Here is a 24,354-nt window from a genome sequence, read left to right as displayed (position 1 = left end):
GGTTTACCTTTTGTGTGTAGTGGGAAAAAGATGACAGTCATTACAAGTCGTTAGAGATCTTCAGTGCTGAGTGGAGACTTCAAAAGGTAGCTGTGCCTGTGGAGAACTGCAAGGCCAGAAGGGATGAGTCATGTTCATGCACTTCATCTGTCTATTCTCTCCACTCTCTCTTTCTCTCTCTCTCTCCATCTCTCGCTCTCTCTTTCTCTGTCTCCCTCCCTCTCACTGTGGTGCCATGGTGATAAGACAAAAGAATCCTCAACACAAAGGGAGGATCAGTTTTTAAACGTCCTGATCTAGCTCAAATTATTCCACGGATGTCGACCCGAGCACTGACACAGCACAGACACACAAACATATCTTGCTGTGTAATCTTTGAAGTCTGTTATCTCTGATGACAACCCAAGCAGTGACACAGCACAGACACACAACAATATCTTGCTGTGTCATGTTTGAAGTCTCTCATGTCTCTGAATGCTGGCCCAAACAGTGACACAGCACAGACACACAAACATATCTCTGAATGATGGCCCAAACAGTGACACAGCACAGATACTCAAACATGTCTCTGAATGACGACCCAAACAGTGACACAGCACAGACACTCAAACATATCACTGAATGCTGCCCAAGCAGTGACACAGCACAGACACTCAAACATATCACTGAATGCTGGCCCAAACAGTGACACAGCACAGACACACAAACATATCTCTGAATGCTGCCCAAGCAGTGACACAGCACAGACACACAAACATATCTTGCTGTGTCATGTTTGAAGTCTCTCATGTCTCTGAATGCTGGCCCAAACAGTGACACAGCACAGATACTCAAACATATCTCTGAATGCTGGCCCAAACAGTGACACAGCACAGACACTCAAACATGTCTCTGAATGATGACCCAAACAGTGACACAGCACAGATACTCAAACATGTCTCTGAATGACGACCCAAACAATGACACAGCACAGGCACACAAACATATTTCTGAAGGCTGGAGTGAGCCTGCAGCATGATATGCATGGAATATGTCTAGCTATCTAACTCTATACTATATACTATTATGTGGAAGCTCACTGCTTGCCTGTCTGTGCGTGTGTGTGTGTGCGTTTGTGCGTGCGTGTGCGTGTGTGAGTGTGTGTCTGTGTGTGTGTGTCGTGGTCACTGGCAGGATTTGCTGTGTCATGCTTTAACAGCTCTCAGGGCTGTTAAATCAACGTCGGAAGGTCACTGACAACCTGACCAGTGGAAAAAAAAATGGGCAATGTGATTAGGATTTTATCGGGTTTTGTTTTCATTTTTTGTTTTGTTTTGTTTTGTTTTTGTTTGTTTTGCTGTGCTTTGTTTCGTTTCGTTTCGTTTCGTTTCGTTTTGTAATGTTATGCTATGTTTTGTTTTGTTTTGTTTTGGTGAGACAAAAAAAACAACCGCATTGCGCCTCTGGAGGCTCATCATTTGTCCTTAATTGTCCATCATGTCCATAATTTCTAGCCATCCCCACTGGCCTCTCATGCGGACCCTTGTTCCTCACAAACACAAAAGGACACAAGACTCGACACTTCCTTATCAATATTTAGAGTACACCAAACCACACAAGGACATCAAATGACAAAGTTATCATGCTATGTTGCTCTTCTCTAAAATATTCACAGCGATCAAGAGCACAATTCTCAAGCTATACGCACCTCAAAGAGAACAGCATTTTTGCGTTAGACACTTTCTACGTCGGTGGCTCCTATGGTCAATACAGTAGCTTGACAGGTTCAGCAGCAGTACATATGGAAAAAGTCCTTAACTTTCATGTACACCGTTCATTTTGTAAAACATAACATATCTGTGTGTTAAAACACACATTTATGTTTTATACACTATATGATGTACCTTGTATGTAAATATATGCATGCAAGATCTTTAATACTGATTTATCGTATAGATATTGTACGCACCAAGTGTGATTCATGGTTTTCACAGACCTTTTCCATGCTGGAAGTGACTGACTTTTAGGTGGGATGAGGTCCAGCTTTGATCCAAATTCTCCCTTTTGTCTGGCTGAGGCTTGTCTTGTTCAGATGAGGTAGTCAGAGGTAGTCTAACATATCAGCTGTCAAGTGCTCACCTCACCTTGCCCTGGGTACAAAACACAAAGCTCATCAATCAGATGCATAAATAAATACACAGTTGCACTGATGGATTGTAAGTGAAGCTGTTGAAAACATACACACATACACACAGATGTACACACATATACAGTAGGTACATATGCACACCACTCTCTCTCACACACACACACACACACACACACACACACACACACACACACACATACAGCCAGGGCCAGTTCCGGAGGGCTAGCAACATGAGCAACAGCACCAGGCCTGGGGGGTTCAGAAAAAACTGCACACTGCATTGTAATATGACTGTCAATACATTTGACTATACATCTGTAGGATTACATGAATAAAAGCAGCAGTCTCTTCATTTGAGCTGTATGTGTATGTATGCACACACACACACACACACACACACATTTGTCAGTTCTGCAAACATACCAACTTATTAACAAACTTTCTCTCTCCCTCTCCTAACTGAATCTCATCATAGGCCACACTTGTTGATATAGTTGTTTTAGTATTTCCTGGGAGAATTTCAAGGGGCACAGCACAGCGTGATGATGTAATTCATTTTAATGGAATCCCTTTGAAGAGGAAAATAAAGCGTCACCTTTCAGTTTGCGGTTCATTGAAGAAGAAAAGGATTGCATTTTTGATCTGGTCACACCACCGGATCCGCGCCATATCACAACCGGTTCTGTCTGCTCCAGCTGCTATCTGAATTACGTGTATTTACATTTGCCAGTAGACCGGACCGTGTGAGGACCAAAGAGGGCTGAAGAATGCGGAGTAGGTCCCTTTGGAGGAAGTCCAGATGTCAACAAAGAGTGCGTAAAGTAAACCGCCAGGAAGACTTTATTGAACACGAGCCAGCTGTCAAATCCACTGGCGATGAAATCTGTCTGAACGTGGTCTAATGAGATACGACTCGAAAAATAAACCAATCTTATGATCCAAACATCTCACGCATTGGTGACAAGTCAATGACCGGTCACAACCAAGGTAATATGCAAAATGATAGGACCTCATCCAGGCTACTGAATAATGTTTCCACAGGCCTTCTTCAGGAGCTATGTAAGGTGCGTCATTAAAAGTGTAAACACACACACACACACACACACACACACACACACACACACACACACACACACACACACACACACAGCTACAGTACGCACACACACAGATGGCACACGCTCCCTCCGTAACCCCACTCACTCACCCACTCACTCTGTGCTTACAACTCATAAAACACTACCGGATGGAGACGAAAAATCCTTCTGGATGTCTAGTAGCGGTAATAGAAGCATGAACGCTGGATTACAACCTTTCCACGGTGCATAGGACGGGATGTAAGGATGACATTTTAGCGGACTTTTCTTAAACGCCACTAACTGACAGCGTTTCAAGAACAAATAGCATATTTTTGGTAAGATTATGCAGTTTTGCAGCATACAGATTTATCATCGCGGGAACAATGTTATAATTTCTTATCAAAGGATGAAGTAGCCTTGAAACGAAGATAGCCTGTAGATATCCCTCAAACATTTACTAAAATGTTGACAGGCTATAGTTTCAGAAGACTGAAATAGATCGTTTTCCGCTGAACTTTCTGTAAAATCGTACTGTATGTAAGAGAGAAAATGGGATTTGCAGTATCAATGTGGGTTTTTGGGCAAGAGCTTTAGCTATACGGTAAGTCCTAAGCAACTACTGCAACACAGACGGTTGGCGCTCTGTCTAACTTAGTTGATGAAAACAAGTAAGTTTTCATTCTGTTTTCGGTTTGTCCTCTTTACTTTTGAGTCTTGCATTTCTAAATGGTTTGCTTTGGCATTTAATTACTTATTTATTCAAACGTGTGAGGGTATGTGGTGTCAGATATCATACAATGAGTTCTGTTTTTCGGACTGAATTTTAAGTGCTACAGAGTGATTTTTGTGTGCGTAATATGTTAGTATGAGGGATATTGAGTGTCTACAGTCTTGCTGTGATTGTAACACAGAGAGAACTTTGGTAAATATTGATATTCTGTTAGTCAAAGCGTCTGCTATACAATTTATATTCTGGAAATCGCTTTGGACAAAAGAGTCGGCTAAATACAATAACTATAACCATAAATGTAGTGTGTGTGTACAGTGAGATTAGATAGATAGATAGATAGATAGATAGATATATACTTTATTGATTGAGATTGTTAGTGTACTAGCTAGTGTTTGCAGACATGCAAGTGTTAGTGGACAGTACATGGGCTATAATACATACAAGTAGCCTATGGAAGGGCCAATCCAGGAATGGCACCATAATATGGCAGAAAAGGTTTCGTGGGGTGTGTGTGTGTGTGTGTGTGTGTGTGTGTGTGTGTGTGTGTGTGTGTGTGTGTGTGTGTGTTTGAAACATTCAAACAGCCATAAATCAGCTAGCAACTGTAATGATTAAAGCAATAGTCTCTTTTCAGACAGTTGTGCAGGCTATATTGTTTTCCTATAGATGTAATTGCTAAGTGGTTAACGCAATATATCATTGTGTCAGGCCGGTGTAAACATGTCCTGTGAATGATGCACTTTTTTCCAGCCTCTGCCCTCTATCAAGACCCCACTCTTCTTAGTGTGCTTGTTAGTGTCCTCCGTGGCACCAGACATAAATAAGGTGCGCGTCTGAAGTGTGCTCCAGTAGAACTGCCCGCGATTCTTGACATCTGGGATTTTTAAGGTCACTCGCTGTCTCACAAGCCCGGAGGAGTTCTGGACGTGTGACAGAACGACTGTGTCTCTCAAGACCGGCTATTTTATGGGTCTTGCATCTCAATTGTTTTTTGTTCCAAGTCTTTTTGATCCACTATCCATGAAATGCCCTTAAGTAGCTACACCAGTAACTGAAAAACATCTGGCCAGCATGCACAGGGGTAGGGAGTTTTATACATTTGGCAATTTACATTTGCAGTCTATTAGGGCCATGTTACAAGGGAATACACACGTTACAAGGGGATTGCACTATACGTTCATTGAATGACATACAGATTGATTGATTAATTGGTTGATTGATTGGTTAATTGGTTGATTGGTTGGTTGATTGATTGATTGAATATGTCATCTTGCTAGAAGATGACTTGAGGACAGGGTAAAGGTGCAGGTATAGGGTCTGTGTAGAACTGTAATGATGTGCTGCGAATGATGACTTTTCTTTGCATTTTACTTCCCATTTATGTTCATTTCCAGGTCTAGTAAAGGGGGACAAATACAGAAAAATGTGCACCTAAAACAGTTGCCATTCACAGAATAATCCAGAAATAATGCTTGAGGATGAACGCTTTATTTGGATATTTTGCCTACACAGATACTTTACAGATGGATTTACAGATACTATACAGATACTTTACAGATGGCTTTATTGAAATCCAGTTCAGTTTTTTAGAATGGCTGTTGAACAGTTAGTTGACTATTATTTAGCAGATGCTTCTATCCAAAGCCATACAGACTTGCAACGACGGGAACTGAACCCAAGTCAGCTGATTGTCAATCGGTGACGTTACTGCAGTTTCACCGTGGCCGATTCACTGACCCTTAACCAAACCCATCTGCCAAATCTTGAGTGCTTGAACTGCAAGATTTGTTTTTATTATTGGAAAAAAATAATCTCTGTCATCTAATATAGACCATGAATTGATGTTACTGTAACAGAGAGTTAATAGATAGTTTGATTTTAACCTGAGCATCTGTAGATAGTCTATACAGGAGACCATCATTCAAGTGAAGTGTGGCCCCAGAGAAATACAGAAATACCTTTGTAACATAAAATAGCCATACAGGTTTATACATGACATGTAAGTGTTGTTGTGTGTGCGTGTGTGTTTGTGTGTGTGTGTTTGTGTGTGTGTGTGTGTGTGTGTGTGTGTGTGTGTGCGTGCGTATGTGTGTGCATGTGTGTGTGCGTATGTGTGTGTGTGTGTGTGTGTGCGTGTTTGTGTGTGTGCGTGTGTGAACGTGCACGTGTGTGTGTGTGTGTGTGTGTGTGCGTATGTGTGTGTGTGTGTGTGTATGCGCGCCACGCACCTTTGTGATGATGATGTTTTCCTCCTCCATGCTGTTGTTCTGAAGTTGTTGTGAAGTTCCTAACGGAAAAATAAAGTTCTTTGAATTGTTCTTCATGCCCCACTAATGAGAGCTTCTGTGTCGTCCATCAGTACTGTAGAAGTCAGGATGATTGTATGCCAGGCGGTGCTGGTGTTGGGGTTGTTCTGGGTCGGAACCGACGCGCAGGACTGGGGATCTCTTGCATGGCCCTTATCGGGAGAAGAACCAGAACCGGACCCTTTCCTTCCTGATCTATCGGGCCAGTGCTGTCAGCGTGAGTATATATATGTGCATGACCAGAGTGTTGAGTGATTTCATTGTTCTCGGTTTGATCTAAGGGCTGATTAAGTTCCAAGTTCTAAGGGCTGATTAATTTCGGATAAAACGTCTCATTACTGACTTCCTGGCTCAGGGCACAATGAAGGACTGGGGGCAAGTGTGTGGGTGTGTGCGTGCATGTGTGTGTCTGTGTGCGTGTGTGTGTGCATGCCTAGATGTGAATGTGTGAGAGAGGGAGAGTGAATGGATGTGAGGATGTAAACATCAATAATGATAAAGACTTTTGAAACGAAATCAAATTTAAAAACTATTCCTGTATTGCAAAATTCTTATATAATTCCCTATGATTTAGAGAACAGTTGAGTCTAACTGTATTGCCTTCATTAGATCCAGCAGTCTAAAAGCCTCTGCACACAGTCGCCAGTGCTTTCAACATTCGATTCCATTAGATTCCAGCGTTTCCAACTTCACCCCCACACGCCAGCGTCAAACTCTGCCACCGCCACTGTGTCCATTATGACTCAATTCTATTTCTGTTGGCGCCGCTTAATGAAATCCATTGTTTACGGAATGCTTGTCAGTGAAAAATGTCGGCGTTGGTGTGTGTGCGTGGGTAGGGACAGGAGGTGTTGGCCCCTGTGTGTGTTGAGCACCAAACAGTTGTAGAGCAGCTGGGCTTCACAGAGGCACGTACAGTATCTCGGTTTGGGACTCGGGATGTTGAGCCATAACAGGTACAGATGGAGAAGTCTCTCTGGGAAAGTCAGTGAACCCGCAGAAACAGAAACAGATTGCCGTTTGAGAGCCATTCTCTCTGTGTTTGCATTTCATATTTTCTGCGCATGGTGCAAAAAATTGTAATCATCTGCAAATGTCATGCAAACATTTTAAAACAAAATCATGAACTTGCAGGTTTAAAGGCGCTCTAAGCAATGTTTCGTGGTTTCTAAGCTAAAACATACAGTACACAACAAACATCTCCTCAAAATCCACTAACTACCTGTCCCCTGAATACACGGAACGAAATGCAGTGTCTGTAGACGGCCGAGGCTCCAAACACGGCAACAGGTGCAGGCTGGACCATGAAACATAACAAACTGTTCCAGCCAATCACTGATGAGGTGCACGTTTAGCAGAGAGGGGAAGGTGCTGTAGGGGCGAGCCAGCTCTTTGTTTTGTTTGAACGTCAGCAGAAGTGTTTACCCAACATAGCTTAGAGCAGTGGTTCTCAAAGTGGGGTCCAGGGGCCCCTTGGGGTCCGTGACCCATAGCCAAGGGGTCTGCGAAATAATTTGCTTGAAATTATAAAGTTAACATTTTTAAAAAGATGATGCTCTTTTCACCCATAAAACAAGCAAATTGTGTCTATTTGGTCCTACTTGGACCTAACTTGGGATAGTGGACCCGGCCAGAACTTCAGAGAATACAAATGGTTAACTGTTAAGGTTACAAGGGGGTCCTCGGAAAATGTTATCAGAGCAATGAAAGAGATGACATTATGCAGAAAAATGAAAAACAAAAACATCTCAACAAATTAGTGTTTTTTAAAAACTGCTTCGATGTCATATTGTTAAGCCTGCCTCAACGGTTGTGATTGGTGCCTGGGTTTTAGGAACATTGCAAATGGGAGTGAATGGCCTCTTTGCCAGACGGACCTTCAGAGCCTATTCAAATTTGACAAAGGTTCGCCTGGGTTCTTTAAGGCTAATGTGGTTTCTGATAGACTTTCTGATAGTATTATTTCTCTGCATTTTGAGAAAGCCATTAAAATACCATCAGAGATTTGAAAGCTTTCGTTTGCTAGGCTTAGCTTTATAATGGTGTCCCCCTTCCTCCACCCATGTTTGCCCCTTTGCAGAGAAGATCATGTGTCCGATCAACGTGTACTTTGTCCTGGACACGTCCGAGTCCGTGGCCCTGCTGGAGAGTCCGCCGGGCAGCGCCGTGAACAGCATCAAGGAGTTCACCAAGTACTTTGCCGTGCGTCTGAAGGACGAGACCTTCACCAACGGGGTGGAGATCTCGTGGACCATGGGAGGCCTCCACTTCTCCCAGAAGAACCAGGTCTTCAGCAAGATCACCAACCGCGACGACTTCCTCCGCAACGTCAAGACCGTCAATTACTTTGGCAAGGGCTCGTACATTGACTGTGCCCTCAACAACATGACGGAGGCCATCGCACAGCACCAGTTCCCGACGAAGACGGTGAACTTCGCCGTGGTCGTGACGGACGGCTACGAGACGGGCCACCCGTGCGGCGGCATCAAGGCGGCGGCCGAGCGGGCGAAAGACCACGGCAACCAGCTGTTCGCCGTCGCCGTGACGCAGAGTAAATTCGAGGCGGGACTGCGAGAGATCGCCAGCTCCCCGGTGGAAATGTTCCGTGACGACTTTGTGGCCGTTGACCTGCCTCGGACCACAAATGTGAACATGCGAACAATCGAACGGATTATTAATACAATGGTAAGAGTCCATGTGTAGCTAGCTATTGACAGCCAGAAAAAAAAACAGAGAATGGTTGTATTGTGGGTTGTTATACATAATGTGATGTTGAGCTTTGGCTCATTTGAGTCCAGATGCAACATGCTCTGTCGTGACCTTTTCATTTAAGCCCTGTTGTTGTCATCTGTTCACTAGAAATGTGTGACAACTGTGGCATATAGTTCATCCAGTGAGAATGCCATGTGTGTGTGTTTAGTGGTATTATGTCACATTGACTGTCCCTTCTGTGTCTCTCCACAGAAAAATCGTGCCTATCAGGAGGTGAGATATGAGTGATTCATATTCAAATGAAGTGGACCCGATGCTCTACTGTATATAGTCCTACCAGCAAACTTCCTGGGAGAAAAATATTTCATTGTTTGTTTGTTTGTTTTTGTTTTGTGGTATTGTTGTTTGGTTTAACTTGATGCAGTGTGCTGCTGACTACATGACATTGGGTCTTAATTTAAATGAGGGGCAAAGGGGAAAGTGCTGGAGTCAACCAAAAGCTCGTTTAAAAACTGCACACAATCCGGTTGCTGATCTAGTACCATGAGCAATGGGCGGAGAATAAACATTGGTGGGTCAGCTCAAAGCCCTCACACGCCACGTGACGGCTTTAGATCACGCACAAGACACTTTGCTCAGGGACTGACCTTGCACTTTGCCCCGTGTTTAAATTGGCGGCCATTGTTTGTCTTCTCAGTGTTTCAAGCCCAAGTGTGTGGAGCAGGATGGCCCTCCTGGTCCGAAAGGTCGCAGAGGACCAAAAGTAAGTTTCTGTTACCAATAATATGATACATTTCAGTTTATTTTATCGTTAACTCTGGGAGGGGAATGTATTTACTACTTGCGTTTCTACATTAATATCAAGAAAGTATCCCTTATATACAGTATGCTTCCATTCTGCTTGTCTTCCTTTAGGGGCAAAAGGGCGGTATAGGAATGCACGGTGAGAAAGGTCAAACAGGACAACTGGTAAGATAAGACTTCTCTTTTTATGATTTGTTGATATGATATGTGGCTTCTTCATAATTAATAACAGCTTTCTTGGATGGTAAAATGTTTTTGTTTTGTTGTGGTGTTGTTGTGATGATGTGTTATTGATCGAGCATGTTGTCTCTTGCAGGGGGACCCAGGTCTCGAGGGTCCTATCGGGCCTCCAGGGCCAAAGGTACATCTGTGCCGCTACGCAAACATGCTGCCGCATACAAAGCCATGTAATGTGTTTAATGTGTGAATGTCTTCGCTTTTCAAATTGTTTTATTTCTCTTCAGGGTGAAACTGGAGCGAAAGGAGCTAAAGTGAGTCAACGCAACCCAAACAGCTAAAACCACATGTTGCATCTAGAATATAGCATCCAGAATGTTAAGCCACTTATATGGGGCATACTTAAGTATGAACCCTGCAGTACATTCTACTATTTATGTGTGTAAGCATAATGTTATTCATAATTTTTAACAGGTCTTTACAACTTGTCAGGATTGTTTGCATCATTTTAAGACCAAAAATTGGCTCTGAAAAGACTTGCACGCCACCTCTTCTATCTATTCATAAACAGTATGTACATCAACTGTTAGATTTATAACACACGGTTGTTTTCTATTCTTTGTCGTGTATAGGGTGACATCGGAGACCAAGGTGGCAAGGTATGCCATTCTCTTTTCAAAGGCAGTTCTGTAAGTAAGCCGTTCCCATGGCAACTCAGATTGCAACAGTGTGTTCTGACATCCCAACATTTTCCTCCCATGACCAGGGTGCTGCCGGACTTCCAGGTCGCAATGGAACAGATGGACAGAAGGTAAGACAGAGAAGCACTTCTGAATTCTTACGGAAGCAGTAGGCGCTTGCTGAAAGGAACACAGTGCAGCTCTTTTAACTCTAAAAGAACAGATTCAAGTTCACTCTGATGCCACACGGAATTAGAATACGGAGAGTGAAGTCTCTGACCTCTGAAGCTGCCCAGAGTGCTACATATTACACTAAGTAACGTTGTGAGTTGGGTTGTAATTATGATGCTTTTAGTTGTTTGTTGACTTATTGGGTATTGTCTTGACACCAAGAGCCATAGATATAAATTCTTCCATCGTGTTCCTTGAAAGATGCCGAGCCATTAAAAATGATTCACAGATTCTCTTCGCTGGACCACAACCAGAGTGCTGATGCAACACGTGAAAATACTGTTTTACTGTTCCACTGTGAGTGGAGTTGGGAGCTCACCGTACCAACAGCAGTGTGTGTGTGGTGTTTCAGGGCAAGATCGGCAGGATTGGCGCTCCAGGGTGCAAAGGAGATCAAGGAGACAAGGTTGGTCATATATTCCCACTCTGGGAAGTTCATGGGTGTCACTAAACATAAAAAAAAAACGTTTTAGTTAAAGGTGTCTGATATTTAGCCAGCACTTTTATCCAAAGCAACATGAACTGGAACTCTGGTTGACTGATTTTCAGGCAGCAACACTTTTGCCGCTCCACCACACCCACCCATAATAATAAGAGAGATTATTGGTCACTCGGTTTGTGTTGCAACGACAGCTAAAGAACCTTCAATACCTCAAATTGCCCAATACATTTTGATGGTTTAATCCTCAACCCACACAGACTATCCCCCTCCCACAACCATCACACACTGACACTCACCTCTAATTTCTCCGTTAGGGAATAGACGGGTATCCTGGAGATTATTCACCTGTAATTTTTCCGTTAGGGAATAGACGGGTATCCTGGAGATTATCTCACCTGTACTGTAATTTCTCCATTAGGGAATAGACGGGTATCCTGGAGATTATCTCACCTGTAATTTCTCTCATTTCTCTATTAGGGAATAGACGGGTATCCTGGAGATGATCTCACCTGTAATTTCTCTGTTAGGGAATAGACGGGTATCCTGGAGATTATCTCACCTGTAATTTCTCCATTAGGGAATAGACGGGTATCCTGGAGATTATCTCAGCTGTAATTTCTCCGTTAGGGAATAGACGGGTATCCTGGAGATGATCTCACCTGTAATTTCTCCATTAGGGAATAGACGGGTATATCTCACCTGTAATTTCTCCGTTAGAGAATAGACGGGTATCCTGGAGACTATCTCACCTGTACATTTTCTATTAGGGAATAGACGGGTATCCTGGAGATTATCTCACCTGTAATTTCTCCGTTAGGGAATATACGGGTATATCTCACCTCTAATTTCTCTATTAGGGAATAGACGGGTATCCTGGAGATTATCTCACCTGTGATTTCTCTATTAGGGAATAGACGGGTATATCTCACCTGTAATTTCTCCATTAGGGAATAGACAGGTATATCTCACCTGTAATTTCTCCATTAGGGAATAGACGGGTATCCTGGAGATTCTGGTGACCCTGGACCTGCCGGACCTGTGGGAGTGAAGGTGAGGTCCTCCTGAAGAGATTGTAAAACATGTAGAAAAAGATCAAATAAAACTCCTGTACTGTATCATCTCTATCCAAGAGGAGGGTAATAATCTCGTCTGGCGATGTCTGTCCGTCTGCAGGGGGACCCTGGGCGTGGAGGCAGGGCAGGCCCTCCTGGGCCACCGGGAGACGTTGGACCTAAAGTACAATTATGACCTCTTATTATCACTCCATAATACCCTATTTTGCTTTTATGGTATTATACCGAGTGCATTTAAACAGCTGATAATTGTGCTATAAAAAACGCTACTAAAAACCTTTATTAGAGCTTTCACTAGCAGGCAGGGAAATGCGTTTGTGTTTATTGCACTAGGGGGAGAGAGGAGCGCCAGGGACACATGGAGTTCCAGGAGCCAAAGGGCCAAACGTAAGTGACTCTCTCCAGAGGTGGAAAAGTCCAGCTTCAGAAAGTAAAAGTCTTACCACATAGGCTATCTGTGCCAGCTATTCACTAGAGCAGCTAATTGATGAAATCACTTGTGTTAAGTGCACAGGTAGAACTAATACATGGACTGGATTTTTACTTTCTGAAGCTAGAGTTTTCCTACCTCTGACTCTCTCCATCCTCTACATATTTGTTTTTACCTTTTTCTTTCTCTGCTGTTGGTTTGCTGGAGCTGTCCTGTGACTGTACGTGTGTTATCTTTTTAGGGAGCACCAGGAGGAGTTGGGCCAAAAGGAGGAGAGGTGAAATCAACACTCTTGAATGTTGAACTTTGAGCTTCTTGAATTTACCCTCAGGGATCAATAAAGTATCTATCTATCTATCTATCTATCTATCTATCTATCTATCTATCTGTCACTCTAGTGTTAATATAACTAAATATGACAACATAATGCGTAATAACACTTTATGTACCAGTACTCTTAAATTCCTCCGACTTTTGGTGGAAACCTTACATCAATGCCTGCAATGTTGAAAAGCACACATGCTGTCATTTTCAGGGAAGACAAGGCAACACTGGAGCCAAAGGCACGCAAGGGAGAGTTGGACCCAAAGGAGATAAGGTTTGGTCACAGACACTGTCCCGTCGCAATGGTGGAAATCCCAGCTCTACATATATATGGACAGACCTCTTCACAGTTGAACAACTTCCCAGCCAAAGAGGCTGCTCTAAATGGGCATTGAGCATTGGCATTGAAATTCACGGAGTAACAGATAAGATAACACAATATTGATCTTGGAGAGGGACATTTGGGTGTCCACAGCAGCAGAAAGATACCCTGGCATAGCCAGACTCAAATTCTGTTTCAACTGATAAAGGAGAAAAAAATCCCTCTGCATGCAACTCGATAGACCTAATCAATCAGAGCAACGAAATACGTGAATCCCATTGGGAGAACACACCAAAACATCTCCTCAACAAGTGCCATAATCACTGTCTTATGGATAGTTTTTTTTTTTCAAGTTATTGCACTGTCAATATCTTGAACAGATGCTGGAGCGAAATCTAAACATCTAGCTTCTTTAGTGACTCTTATTGTAAACAACATTCATTGAACTCAGATTTTTCTTTTTTTTTTTAATATTTAGGCTGGCAGAAAGGCAGATGAAGAAATGTTATATTGAAAGAATAATTACCCAAGTTATTGACTTAAGTGTCCAGTACAGTATGTGTGTCTCTTCCTGTTCGCAGGGGGAGTCTGGCCATGAAGGCGTGAGGGGACCGCCTGGATCGGGTGGGGACAAAGGAACAAAGGTAAATGCCCAACACATAGGGGGCGCTGTGGCGTGTGCAGCTACAGCATCCATACCACACTTGAGTGCCCATGGGGACCCGGGCTCGAATCCGACTTGCGGCCATTTCTCAGTCCCAACTCTTCACTGAAAGTATACTTGGAAAAAAATGAATGATTGGCAAATGGTAGCCTCCATTATGGGAGGTTATTTTTGGTGTTTTGTTTGTTTTTTTGTCTATCTGTCTGTTTGTCAGTGTGAGGAGTTGAAACTGTCAGCCACTGAAACTGTCAGCCTGATTTTCATGTGCCAAGGGCAAACCCATTATGTTTTTGGAGCAGGCCTGGCTTATATTGCAGATACACAAATATAATTTCTGTTTCACTTACACCAGTTTGAAAAGTCAGTTCTAAACATTAACATTTTATATTTATCTAAACATTCACACTAACTTGATTTACAGCCTTCACAATTACTAAAAAGTTGTGGATCTTTTTGTTTTTGATCTGGAAACTATATTTATCTGCAAGTAATGTGAACAAATCTCCCAACCACAATCTTCAGTATAATCTGCCAGTAGCTACAGCTCATGTTGAATCCAGAAGCAGAGTGGTCACCCTCGGTTTAGCCAGCATAGCTTTACACTGTGGTTGACGTGCAGTGAGTCACTGTACTTACACTGCACATACCAAAACACGACAACTCGCTTTGTCTCCTTTTTTGGAACTGTTTGCTGATGTTTCATCGGAAAGTATGTGTAATTTCTTTTAAACAGGGGTGAGTGTAACAGTACAACTATTCATGTTACTGTAATGTAGCAAATGAGGTACTATTTGGGGTTTACTATTTTACTTGTAATTGACTTGAACTATTGTGCTATATTTGTACTATTTTAGTTATACTTGTAATCTACAACTTTACCTGGCATTGCCAAAGTAAACATGTAGCAGCTGATAGGAAACCCAAATTCTGATAACTTCGAGAATCAGCTCCTGTTGATTCTAAACAAGATTTGTTTGAGTTGAGTTTAGACACTCTAATTAAGCACATTATCTGGCTGTTTCCATGCAGTCGATTGTACACATTGTGTACACATAACACAACAAAACCTTTATCTGTATATTGGTTTAGTGTAAAAATGGGTGATTTATCTATTCCTATACCATCATTTGTCAGAGAACATCAATCACAATTCATTTAAAAGACGATACCAAAGCTAGTTGCTTGATAATTGCGTACCTCAAAAAGTGGTAAACTACTGCATTATAGTGTTGCTTTATTGTATGTATGTATACTGTTCAATACGCCAACTTTTAGTTGCTGTAACATCAGACATTTTTCTGGTTCTTCTTTTGAGTTTTTGCCCATATCACTTACCCTCTTACCTCACCGACACCCTCTCTTCGCAGGGGCATCCAGGTTTGGGAGGCCCTAGAGGACCACCAGGGGCAACAGGAACTCCAGGCACCCAGGTGGGCCCAATCCTGATGCATGATGGGAGTTGAAGTTCATTCTAGAGCCAGAGGTTCCTCTCTCCACAGCTTACATGTTTTCTATTCTGAAAAGTACACAGGCTTAGTCAAAAGGCCTAGTAACTAGATAGATACTTGACCTTGAGATATATATTTGACCTTGGAGACTAACCTGTGGATTCTGAAGTAGCCTACATGCAGCAGTGATTCCATGGAATCATATTAGTCATATTTAGCTTGAAATTGCTACACAGTCATCGTTTGTTGTAAGCCCTTGGGTTTGTGAGTTTAAGCTGTTCTGGTGAAAATGATGAAGATATTTGAAATATTACCTAGAACACTGAAATTTCCTTGAAGTCTGAGCATGAAGCCAACATTTACTTTGCCTCATTAGAAAGAGAATTGCAAAACAGAACACTGTTACTCTTCTGATTTTTGGCACTGGACTCTAAAATGTTCCTCCAAGTCCTTCCCTTGGTACGGTCGCACAAATCTGTCAAGGTCATGAATTCCTGTGAAATCTCACAGCACACAAGTTACACAAACATTACAATCGATGCTATTCATAACCTGTTTATTGCTTTTTTATAACACTTTGAATTGTGTTGGACATCCCTCCCTCTCTCTCTCTCTCTTCTCTCTCTCTCTCTATCCTCTCTCTCTCTCCTCTCTCACTTGCTCTCCTCTCTCTCTCTCTCTCTCTATCCTCTCTCTCTCTCTCTCTCTCTATCCTCTCTCTCTCTCTCTCTCTCTCTCTGCTGTAGGGGCCTGCAGGGGACGCTGGAGACGAGGGTCCCAGGGGAGATGTTGGTCCCCCAGGACCAAGGGTATGTATATGGACTCACTTGGACACACAGCAGTCTGTGCTAGCAGCACATTGCTATAGTTTGAGAACATTGCTGATACAGGTCTTACAGAAGAGCTTTTAGTATTATTCAAGAAGTGCTGCATGCCCCTAGCAGAGTAGCCTTGCTGTCGCCTGGACTGTATATGCAACCAGAACTATACATACGACTCTTGCCCCACAAACCCCACATACAGTACATAAGAGTATACTGGGATCATTGCTCACAAATCTGAATTTCTGAATTAATAATAATCTGAGCTTTTTATTGGTTTTATTAGTTCTTCTAATCTTTACTCTGCTATAGCCTGCAGCAAAGTGTGTTGGTTTTATAAAAGTAGCATGCATGAAATGGCTCTGTTCAGTGCTCTCATTCCCCCAAACCACTGAGTGCCAGTGCCTGTATATCTGTCACTCCCGTAGCTCATAAGGAGTCTTTCACTGCTTTGTAGTTTCAACACTATGAATATACTGTGTCTACAGCCCATTCACACTGCGGCCAGCCATCAGCAACAGGCGGCCCAGGAGTAGCCTCCGAGTGGCCAGGTCTGTGGTTCTGCCAGATACACTGAAGAACATTCTGAAGGCCTTCATAACTTCCCATATAAATTCATACAGTAGTAGCCAGACTATGAATGCAACACTCTGCATAGCCGAGCACCATGCTGTTAGAGCTCCTTTTAAAGCTGCTGTGTTGGGAGTTTTTATTATAAAATTAATGAAATGGCTTTTTGTGGGCGTATTTATAAATTCAATCTGGCACACAGAAAATGCTTGAAAAAGAGGAGTACTTTATCTCATAAATCAAAACTGTCATTAACACAAACAGCAGGTTGAAAGAAGGCTTTATGTTTCATTCAAAAGCTTGACAACAGTGAGGATGATTAGCACTATGCAACCAATTTTGTTTAATTACTTAGTAAGGTCTCTGTAATTTGCAAATAAATCCGGGAATCTGTCCTACTTCCTCAAAACACTGTCTGCACTGTTTTCCGTTTAACTGGCGTTACGCTCTGTTGCTCGGTCCCTTCAGATGGAGTGCTTAGTGTGCACTCTGAGAGTGTGACGCTCGGAATAAACAAACGATAATTCCATCAGCACAAATTCAAAAACGGTTTCAAGGTGCCGGGGTGTGTTCATAGCACTCGGAGTGACAGTTTATGTACTCAAAGGGTCGCATCTGACACGGGTTGGTTCAAAATATGTGAATTTCCTGCATGTCGTTCATCCATTTAGTCATTTTGTAATCTGGAGCGGAGAAGAGGATGCTCACACTCACAGTACAAAATGGTCGACCATCTTCACCCTCTGTCCAGATCTCCAGGAGACACTAAGTTCTACACACAGCCATCAAAATACCGTCCAAATTTAAACAGGAACCTAGCGACAAAGAGTGCACTGTCTGATAGTGACAACTTGTGGAGAATGCAGCATATTTAAGCATCAGGAATGCAATAAACTATATCCTGTGTCAGTCTTTTGGACGAGGGAATTTCTGTCACAAGGCTCCGTGTATCTGAGGATCATTCAAACTTTTTTTGAATACACCAATTAGGCAAATTAACTCGTCTATCTTATCAAAGGAAGGGCAGTAAAATCAGTAATTAACAAAAAATAAACTAATTCTGAGCTAAAACAGTGCTGTATTCCTTTCCATGGTTTCTTAATAGATAGTATTGTGTTAGGTCTGTTAGTCATTTGAGCGTCAGCCATGCTGTGTTGTGTTTTATGTGACTGGATTGGCAGAACAGGCGTGGGAGGAACAGCACTGGAAACTGAATATTTCCATTTTCCTCTTCACACTGTTTATTATAGTCGACACTTCTCTCTCTCTCTCTCACTCTCTCTCTCTCCCTCTCTCTCTCTCTAATAAGTAATACGCTTACTACTACTAAGTCAACACACCAAATATGAAATACGTGGACCCAAACTCATAATTCACCTTCTTTGTTCACATTTTTTGATAGCTTGAGTAGCAAGTGTTATGACTACTGGTGCTCACTCTCCTGCTGTTTGCATTCCAGCGTCCATTACATAAACTCCATCCGGGCTTATCCTGCTATCATCAGTTATTATGGAGCTGGCTGTCTCATTTAGTGCCATCAAGCCTCTTAGCGCTTTGTGTTTGCTAAGCTAGTCTTAATCCAAAAGTAGTCAAAGCATAAATAAGTTTAGACCCAAGGTAATATATTCTTCACTGTAAATTCGTCATACTGCTTACACTTTTTTCTGTGTAAAATTCTTTTTTCTCTTTCTTCTTCACAGGGCGACCGTGGAAGAAGCGGTTTCAGTTATCCCGGCTCGAGAGGAAAGACAGTGAGAAAAGTTTTGATTTCTTTATGGTAGCCAGGTGCCAGACGCCATTATCAGCCTATAGCACCAAACAATATCCCTTTCCTACCACATTTGCCTGTACAGGCACTGGGCTGTTATAAGATATAGAAACGCATAGTTTTGGAAAATGTAAGCTGAATATCGCTATGTATTGCTGTTGGACTTACCCGATAACCCAATCCATCAATAAACATGTGTTTTATTGTTGTTGTTGTTGTTGTTGTTACCCAGGGCAACGAGGGCGCGAAAGGAAGAAAGGGTCCTCGGGGTAGCAGAGGGGACTGCGGGGCTAAAGGAGATGCTGGGATCAAAGGAGACACGGGTGACCCGGTGAGAGGACTGCGCCACACCATTACAATATCACCTATGTAGACTGTTATTGTTTAAACAATTACAATTACAGTATCACCTATGTAGACTGTTATTGTTAAACAATTACAATTACAGTATCACCTATGTAGACTGTTATTGTTAAACAATTACAATTACACTATCACCTTTGTCGACTGTTATTGTTTAAACAATTACAATTACAGTATCACCTATGTAGACTGTTATTGTTTAAACAATTACAATTACAGTATGTAGACTGTTATTGTTAAACAATTACAATTACAATATCATCTATGTAGACTGTTATTGTTTAAACAATTACAATTACAATATCACCTACAGTATGTAGACTGTTATTGTTAAACAATTACAATTACAGTATCACCTATGTAGACTGTTATTGTTTAAACATTTACAATTACAATATCATCTATGTAGACTATTACTCTTTTAAAAATACCTGCACTGTACTGTACCACTCGTACAGCATTGAGTGCCTTGCGCAAGGGCACGGGAGTGGAAGCCAGGGATGGCACTGATTCCGGTGTTTTTGAGGGTTCTGTTTTTCTCATCTCCAGGGCGATGCTGGACTGGTGGGGCAGCCTGGGACCAGAGGGCCGTCGGGTGATGCTGGTACTCCTGTAAGTGCTGAGGACCGGGTGACACGAACACCAGAACCCCAGTGCAGTCTGGGAAGTCAGGAAGCACTAAGCCCATCAAAAAAAACTCACAGCTCAGTGAAGTAAAGTTAGTGGGGTTTAGCAAACGCTTTTTATCCAAAGCGACTGGGACTCACAAAATTGGTGTGACAGTGCCGTTCCTACGATTGAGTGTGTGCTCTGACTGGCATACCAATGAGCCAGGCTCTCTGTCGTTGTGGTCAAGCTGCAGATTTGGACTGATCTCTGCCTTTGCCACAGCGGAGTTTGGGAATCATATTCATAACCCAACCGACCATTTCTCAGGCCGTGTGCTATTCCTGCTCCACATCTGGATTATCTATTGATGATCTATTGATTGGCCGTCAAGTAATTTAGATGCGTTAGTCTGACAGCCTACAATAGCCTACTTAAACTACAGCCTTTGAGAATTCACAAAGTCTGTATTTGCACAAAAACAGTTGCAAACATTGTGTTTTAAATCAATCCAAGGCACAACTCATCAGGACATAGCTTTCAAGCTTTCTTAGCTTTCCCTGTAGCTAAAAATAAATTAACGATAGAACGGAATCTATTGTTGCAACATTGTGTTTTAAATCAATCCAAGGCACAACTCATCAGGACAAGCTTTCAAGCTTCCTTAGCTTTCCCCGTAGCTAAAAATAAAGGAACGATAGAACGGAATCTATAAGAATATACTGCATAAATGAAAGATAGAATGGAACCTACAGTATAACAACACATAAATAAAAGGTAGAATGGATTGCATAACATAAAAATGAAAGATAGACTGGAATCTATAGTTGGCTCCTAATTTGTAAACAATGTTGTTCTCCTATTACAAACACTGTTGAACTGTTTATTCTCCTATCTCTTTTTCTCAGGGGAACCCTGGGCCGGAGGGCGACCCTGGACTGAGTGTGAGTTATCTCTCTGGTCTTCTCATCTCTCTGCTCTCATTGGGTGTCTCTCATTTGGTCTTTTATACACCCTCCCTGCCTTCCTCAATCCTCGTCCTCACTGATCTAGATAAAGAATGATGGGGCGGCAACAATGGGATAGTCTATCCAGTGTTAGTTATAGATCAGTGGGACGCCCCTCGAGGACCGAGTATCTAGGATCGAGGAGAGAGTTTGAGCTGACTTGTCTAAGTGTTCTAATGCATCTGTGTCTTCTTTCCCAGGAATGTGATGTGATGAGCTACATCAGAGAGACGTGTGGCTGTTGTGGTAAGTCGCTGAACAAAAGGCTGGCTGAGAAAGAGAACAGTACATTTGTGCCATTCATTTTCATTTCACTTGTTGTTTTCATGAAAATGATGTACAGTGTAATTGAAAAAATGATTATTTGGGACTGTTACAAAAGACTTTGTCTTATTTTTTCCTCCCCTTACAGACTGCGAGAAGCAGTGTGGCGCTCTGGACATTGTGTTTGTGATTGACAGCTCAGAGAGCGTGGGGCTCACAAACTTCACCCTGGAAAAACACTTTGTCATCAACACCATGAACAAGCTGGGCTCCATGGCAGCAGACCCCAACTCAGCTTCAGGTATAGCTGCCCCGTGAGTCATAAACATGGGCTGTGGAATTATGGGACTATTATGGGACTGTTCCTGCCCTCATTAATCAATGAATGGATGAGTATTAAAACAGTGCAGGTCCCTGTGTCTCTCGCTAGTGCTGCAACCCAGTGCTGGGCCCTGTATGATTAAAAAAGAGAGAAAAGTAATAGTAGCAGCAGGCTATTGAGCTGTGGCTTGAGGTGCTGTGAGCCTGTTTTCTCCCTTCAATCTGAATGGCGCTTAGTCTTCCATACTTATGGAAAAACTGCTTTTTTGTTTGTTGTTGCAGGGACTCGAGTCGGAGTTGTGCAGTACAGCCACAACGGAACCTTCGAGGCCATCCGTCTGAACGACCCCAACATCAACTCACTGTCTGCCCTCAAGAAGGCCATCAAGGACCTGAAGTGGATCGCCGGGGGGACCTGGACTCCGTCCGCGCTCAAATACGCCTACGACACCATCATCCGCGACGGCAAGCGAGACGGCGCCAGGGTGTCCGCGGTGGTCATCACAGACGGCCGCTACGACCCTAAAGACGAGCCCGGTTTGCTCCGGTCCCTGTGCCAGGACCCCGATGTAGACGTCATGGCCGTGGGGATCGGGGACATGTTCAACGTCCCGGTGCAGGACGAGACGTTGGTCAGCATCTCCTGCGACCGACCGCAGCGCGTCAGAAACATGACCAAGTACACAGACCTAGTGGCCGACGCGTTTATCAAGGAGGTCGAGGACGTGCTTTGCCCAGGTATAGCACTTTGCTGCCATCTCACTCTGACCACTACGCAATTGCTGATATTTATTTTACATCTTATTATTTATTTGTTTATTTAGTCAATATTTTCTACCGTTAGTCGTCTTTGTCAGTTTCTAAAACCAGTATCACTACTGATAATTGTTACATTTTGAACTACTGTTTTAAATAATGAACATTCACATCTTTTGCGGCATCCTAAAGCAAACTTGGTTTGATTTATATACCGGTCTCTTTTTTATCCAGACCCAGTCATCATTTGCCCAGACCTGCCTTGCCACACAGGTAACATTCATCTCTTCATTTATCGCGTTATTGTTATTGTGCTTTAAGTAGTCAATGAGAATTAACAAACAATGGGAAACGAAAACTACTTATTCACAAAAAGAAAAATCAGGGACACGAGCCTTCAACTAACAATGGCTTTTCTGTAGATAATCTGTCAAGATAGAGTAGTTGTGAACAACCAGCAAGGTCTACCTAACATAAATGTAACGAAATGTTATCTACCATTCTCTGCACTCTCATATTAAACCTGTAAAGACTGGAGAGTAGCTGTATGTTTGACTTCTTGTAGTTCATCACACATTTGTCCTCTTCGTCAGACATGGCTGTGGCTCCTTGCTCTGACCGGCCTGTGGATCTCGTCTTCCTGGTGGACGGTTCGGAACGCGTTGGCCAGGAGAACTTTGGCCGCGTGCAGCGCTTCATCGAGAGGGTAGCACAGCGCCTCCCGATGGCTCGGGACGGCAACGACACCACGGGAGCCCGCGTGGCCGTCATGCAGTTCGCGCGGCCCAACCAGCACCAGGTGACGTCCGGCCTCACGCACGACCTCGGCGTCCTCAACGGCCGCGTGGAAAGCATGCGTTACCTGGACGACTCGTCCGACGTCACCTCCGCCATCACCCACGGCGTCAGCAACGTGCTGTTCTCCCAGCGCGTGCGCCAGACCAGGCGCGAGGCCGAGGTCAACTTTGTCTTCGTCACGGACGGCGTCACGGCGACCGAGGGGCTCAAGGAGGTTCTCGGGGTCATGCGGAAAGAGCAGGTGGTGCCCTCGGTTGTCGCCATGGGCAACGAGGTGGACAAGGAAGTCGTCATGCAGTTGGCACACGGGGATCGTAACGCGGTGTTCCGAGGGCCAGACTACGCACACCTGTCCGAGCAGAACTTTTTCGATCGGTTTATCCGCTGGGTGTGTTAATGTAAGGCTGAGAGGAGTCAGATGTTTAGGAGGAGTTAGATGTTTAGGAGGAGTTAGATGTTTAGTCTCCTCCTACCGCAGGTGCTTCTATGTTTTAACTGAATTTGTTATGTTTGGTTTTAGTTTTGTTACATGTGACCGTTCATTCTTATCCATTCTCATAGTTAAACCAGTTACAGGTTAAAACAGGATTAACACATTGTTTTCTGATTAACACAAGTTATCACATAGCCTACTTGGCTACTTTTGAGCAAGTACAATCTCTAGGGTTGGATTGATTTAGCATCAAATTCATCATCATGCTCTCCCACTCCACATGTCTCGGTACGACATAAAAACAAAACACACATTTTTGTTTGTAGTGAAAGGTTTTTACATCCAGCCATTGATCCCAGATTTACCCAGATTTCCAATGGCACTCTTCCGTGATATTCTATTGCAGTGCCAGTAAGGTAATACGTGGTGTCATAACATATGCTATGCCCCTGACTGGCTATCATGCTAACGTTTAGTTAACGTTAACATTTAGATATCTCAGCAACACAGGGCATGAGGGTTCGAATTCGACATGTGGTAATTTCCTTACCCCAACCCATCTCTCCCTTTTTCCAACTTGCTTCCTGTCTCTCCACATAACAGGCAAGAGAGCCTAAAAAATATACTTTAAAAAATTCCATGTAGCTTTAGCATTTGAAGCTCATCCCACCCTCTGACTACTGTTAATCTCCGAGTTTCCCACCCCCTGAATCTCCACGTAGGCACATTGAAAGCATTTGTTTAATGCCCTTGAGCATTTCATCTGTTTTGACAGGGGTAAATAAGAAATGTTAACTGCACAGCAACAGGCTGTGTGGCTGTGTTGAACAATATATATTACTGTTGGCTCAATATCATCACTGTATCATGGGGGGGGGGGAAGTCATACACATTTGTGTCTGCCTTTATCAAGGTGCTTAATCTTGGTCTGGTTACCAAAAATGACATGTTGTAAGATCCACTGAGTACCTTTGAACTCAAATAAACAACGTTGTGTTTCCCTAGTTGTCTGGAACTGGAAATCCGAGACTCTCCAACAACTTAAGTAAACAAATAGGTCATGTTTGTGTAGAGTACATCTGCAGACTAGCACGCAC

At 43.0% G+C, this 24,354-nt stretch overlaps 1 protein-coding gene across 1 annotated transcript; it reads left to right on the top strand.

Annotated features, from left to right (window-relative positions):
- The first annotated feature begins 3,388 nt into the window (after nucleotides 1-3,388).
- On the top strand, nucleotides 3,389-24,257 carry LOC134078784 (collagen alpha-2(VI) chain-like). The gene is made up of 28 exons (XM_062534927.1): nucleotides 3,389-3,542; nucleotides 6,297-6,460; nucleotides 8,324-8,928; nucleotides 9,208-9,228; nucleotides 9,653-9,718; nucleotides 9,871-9,924; nucleotides 10,076-10,120; nucleotides 10,224-10,250; nucleotides 10,569-10,595; nucleotides 10,703-10,747; nucleotides 11,200-11,253; nucleotides 12,277-12,339; nucleotides 12,463-12,525; nucleotides 12,696-12,749; nucleotides 13,034-13,069; nucleotides 13,328-13,390; nucleotides 14,020-14,082; nucleotides 15,470-15,532; nucleotides 16,297-16,359; nucleotides 18,642-18,692; nucleotides 18,942-19,040; nucleotides 19,622-19,684; nucleotides 20,587-20,622; nucleotides 20,886-20,931; nucleotides 21,098-21,250; nucleotides 21,553-22,008; nucleotides 22,261-22,299; nucleotides 22,620-24,257. Exons 2-28 carry the CDS (start codon nucleotides 6,313-6,315, stop codon nucleotides 23,219-23,221), a joined length of 3,105 nt encoding a protein of 1,034 aa, XP_062390911.1. The 5' UTR covers nucleotides 3,389-3,542; nucleotides 6,297-6,312; the 3' UTR covers nucleotides 23,222-24,257.
- The last annotated feature ends 97 nt before the right edge of the window (nucleotides 24,258-24,354 follow it).

This window comes from Sardina pilchardus, chromosome 4 (assembly GCF_963854185.1).
Source record: "Sardina pilchardus chromosome 4, fSarPil1.1, whole genome shotgun sequence".
Taxonomy (NCBI): Eukaryota; Metazoa; Chordata; class Actinopteri; order Clupeiformes; family Clupeidae; genus Sardina; species Sardina pilchardus.
This window is presented reverse-complemented; position numbering and strand designations above follow the sequence as displayed.

Excerpts from the sequence above, each read along its gene's own strand:
- LOC134078784 (XM_062534927.1), top strand. The coding sequence starts at position 6,313 with ATGATTGTATGCCAGGCGGTGCTGGTGTTGGGGTTGTTCTGGGTCGGA. Across the intron at positions 8,929-9,207 it reads AACGGATTATTAATACAATG|AAAAATCGTGCCTATCAGGA; the intron begins GTAAGAGTCCAT and ends GTCTCTCCACAG. Across the intron at positions 10,121-10,223 it reads TCGGGCCTCCAGGGCCAAAG|GGTGAAACTGGAGCGAAAGG; the intron begins GTACATCTGTGC and ends ATTTCTCTTCAG.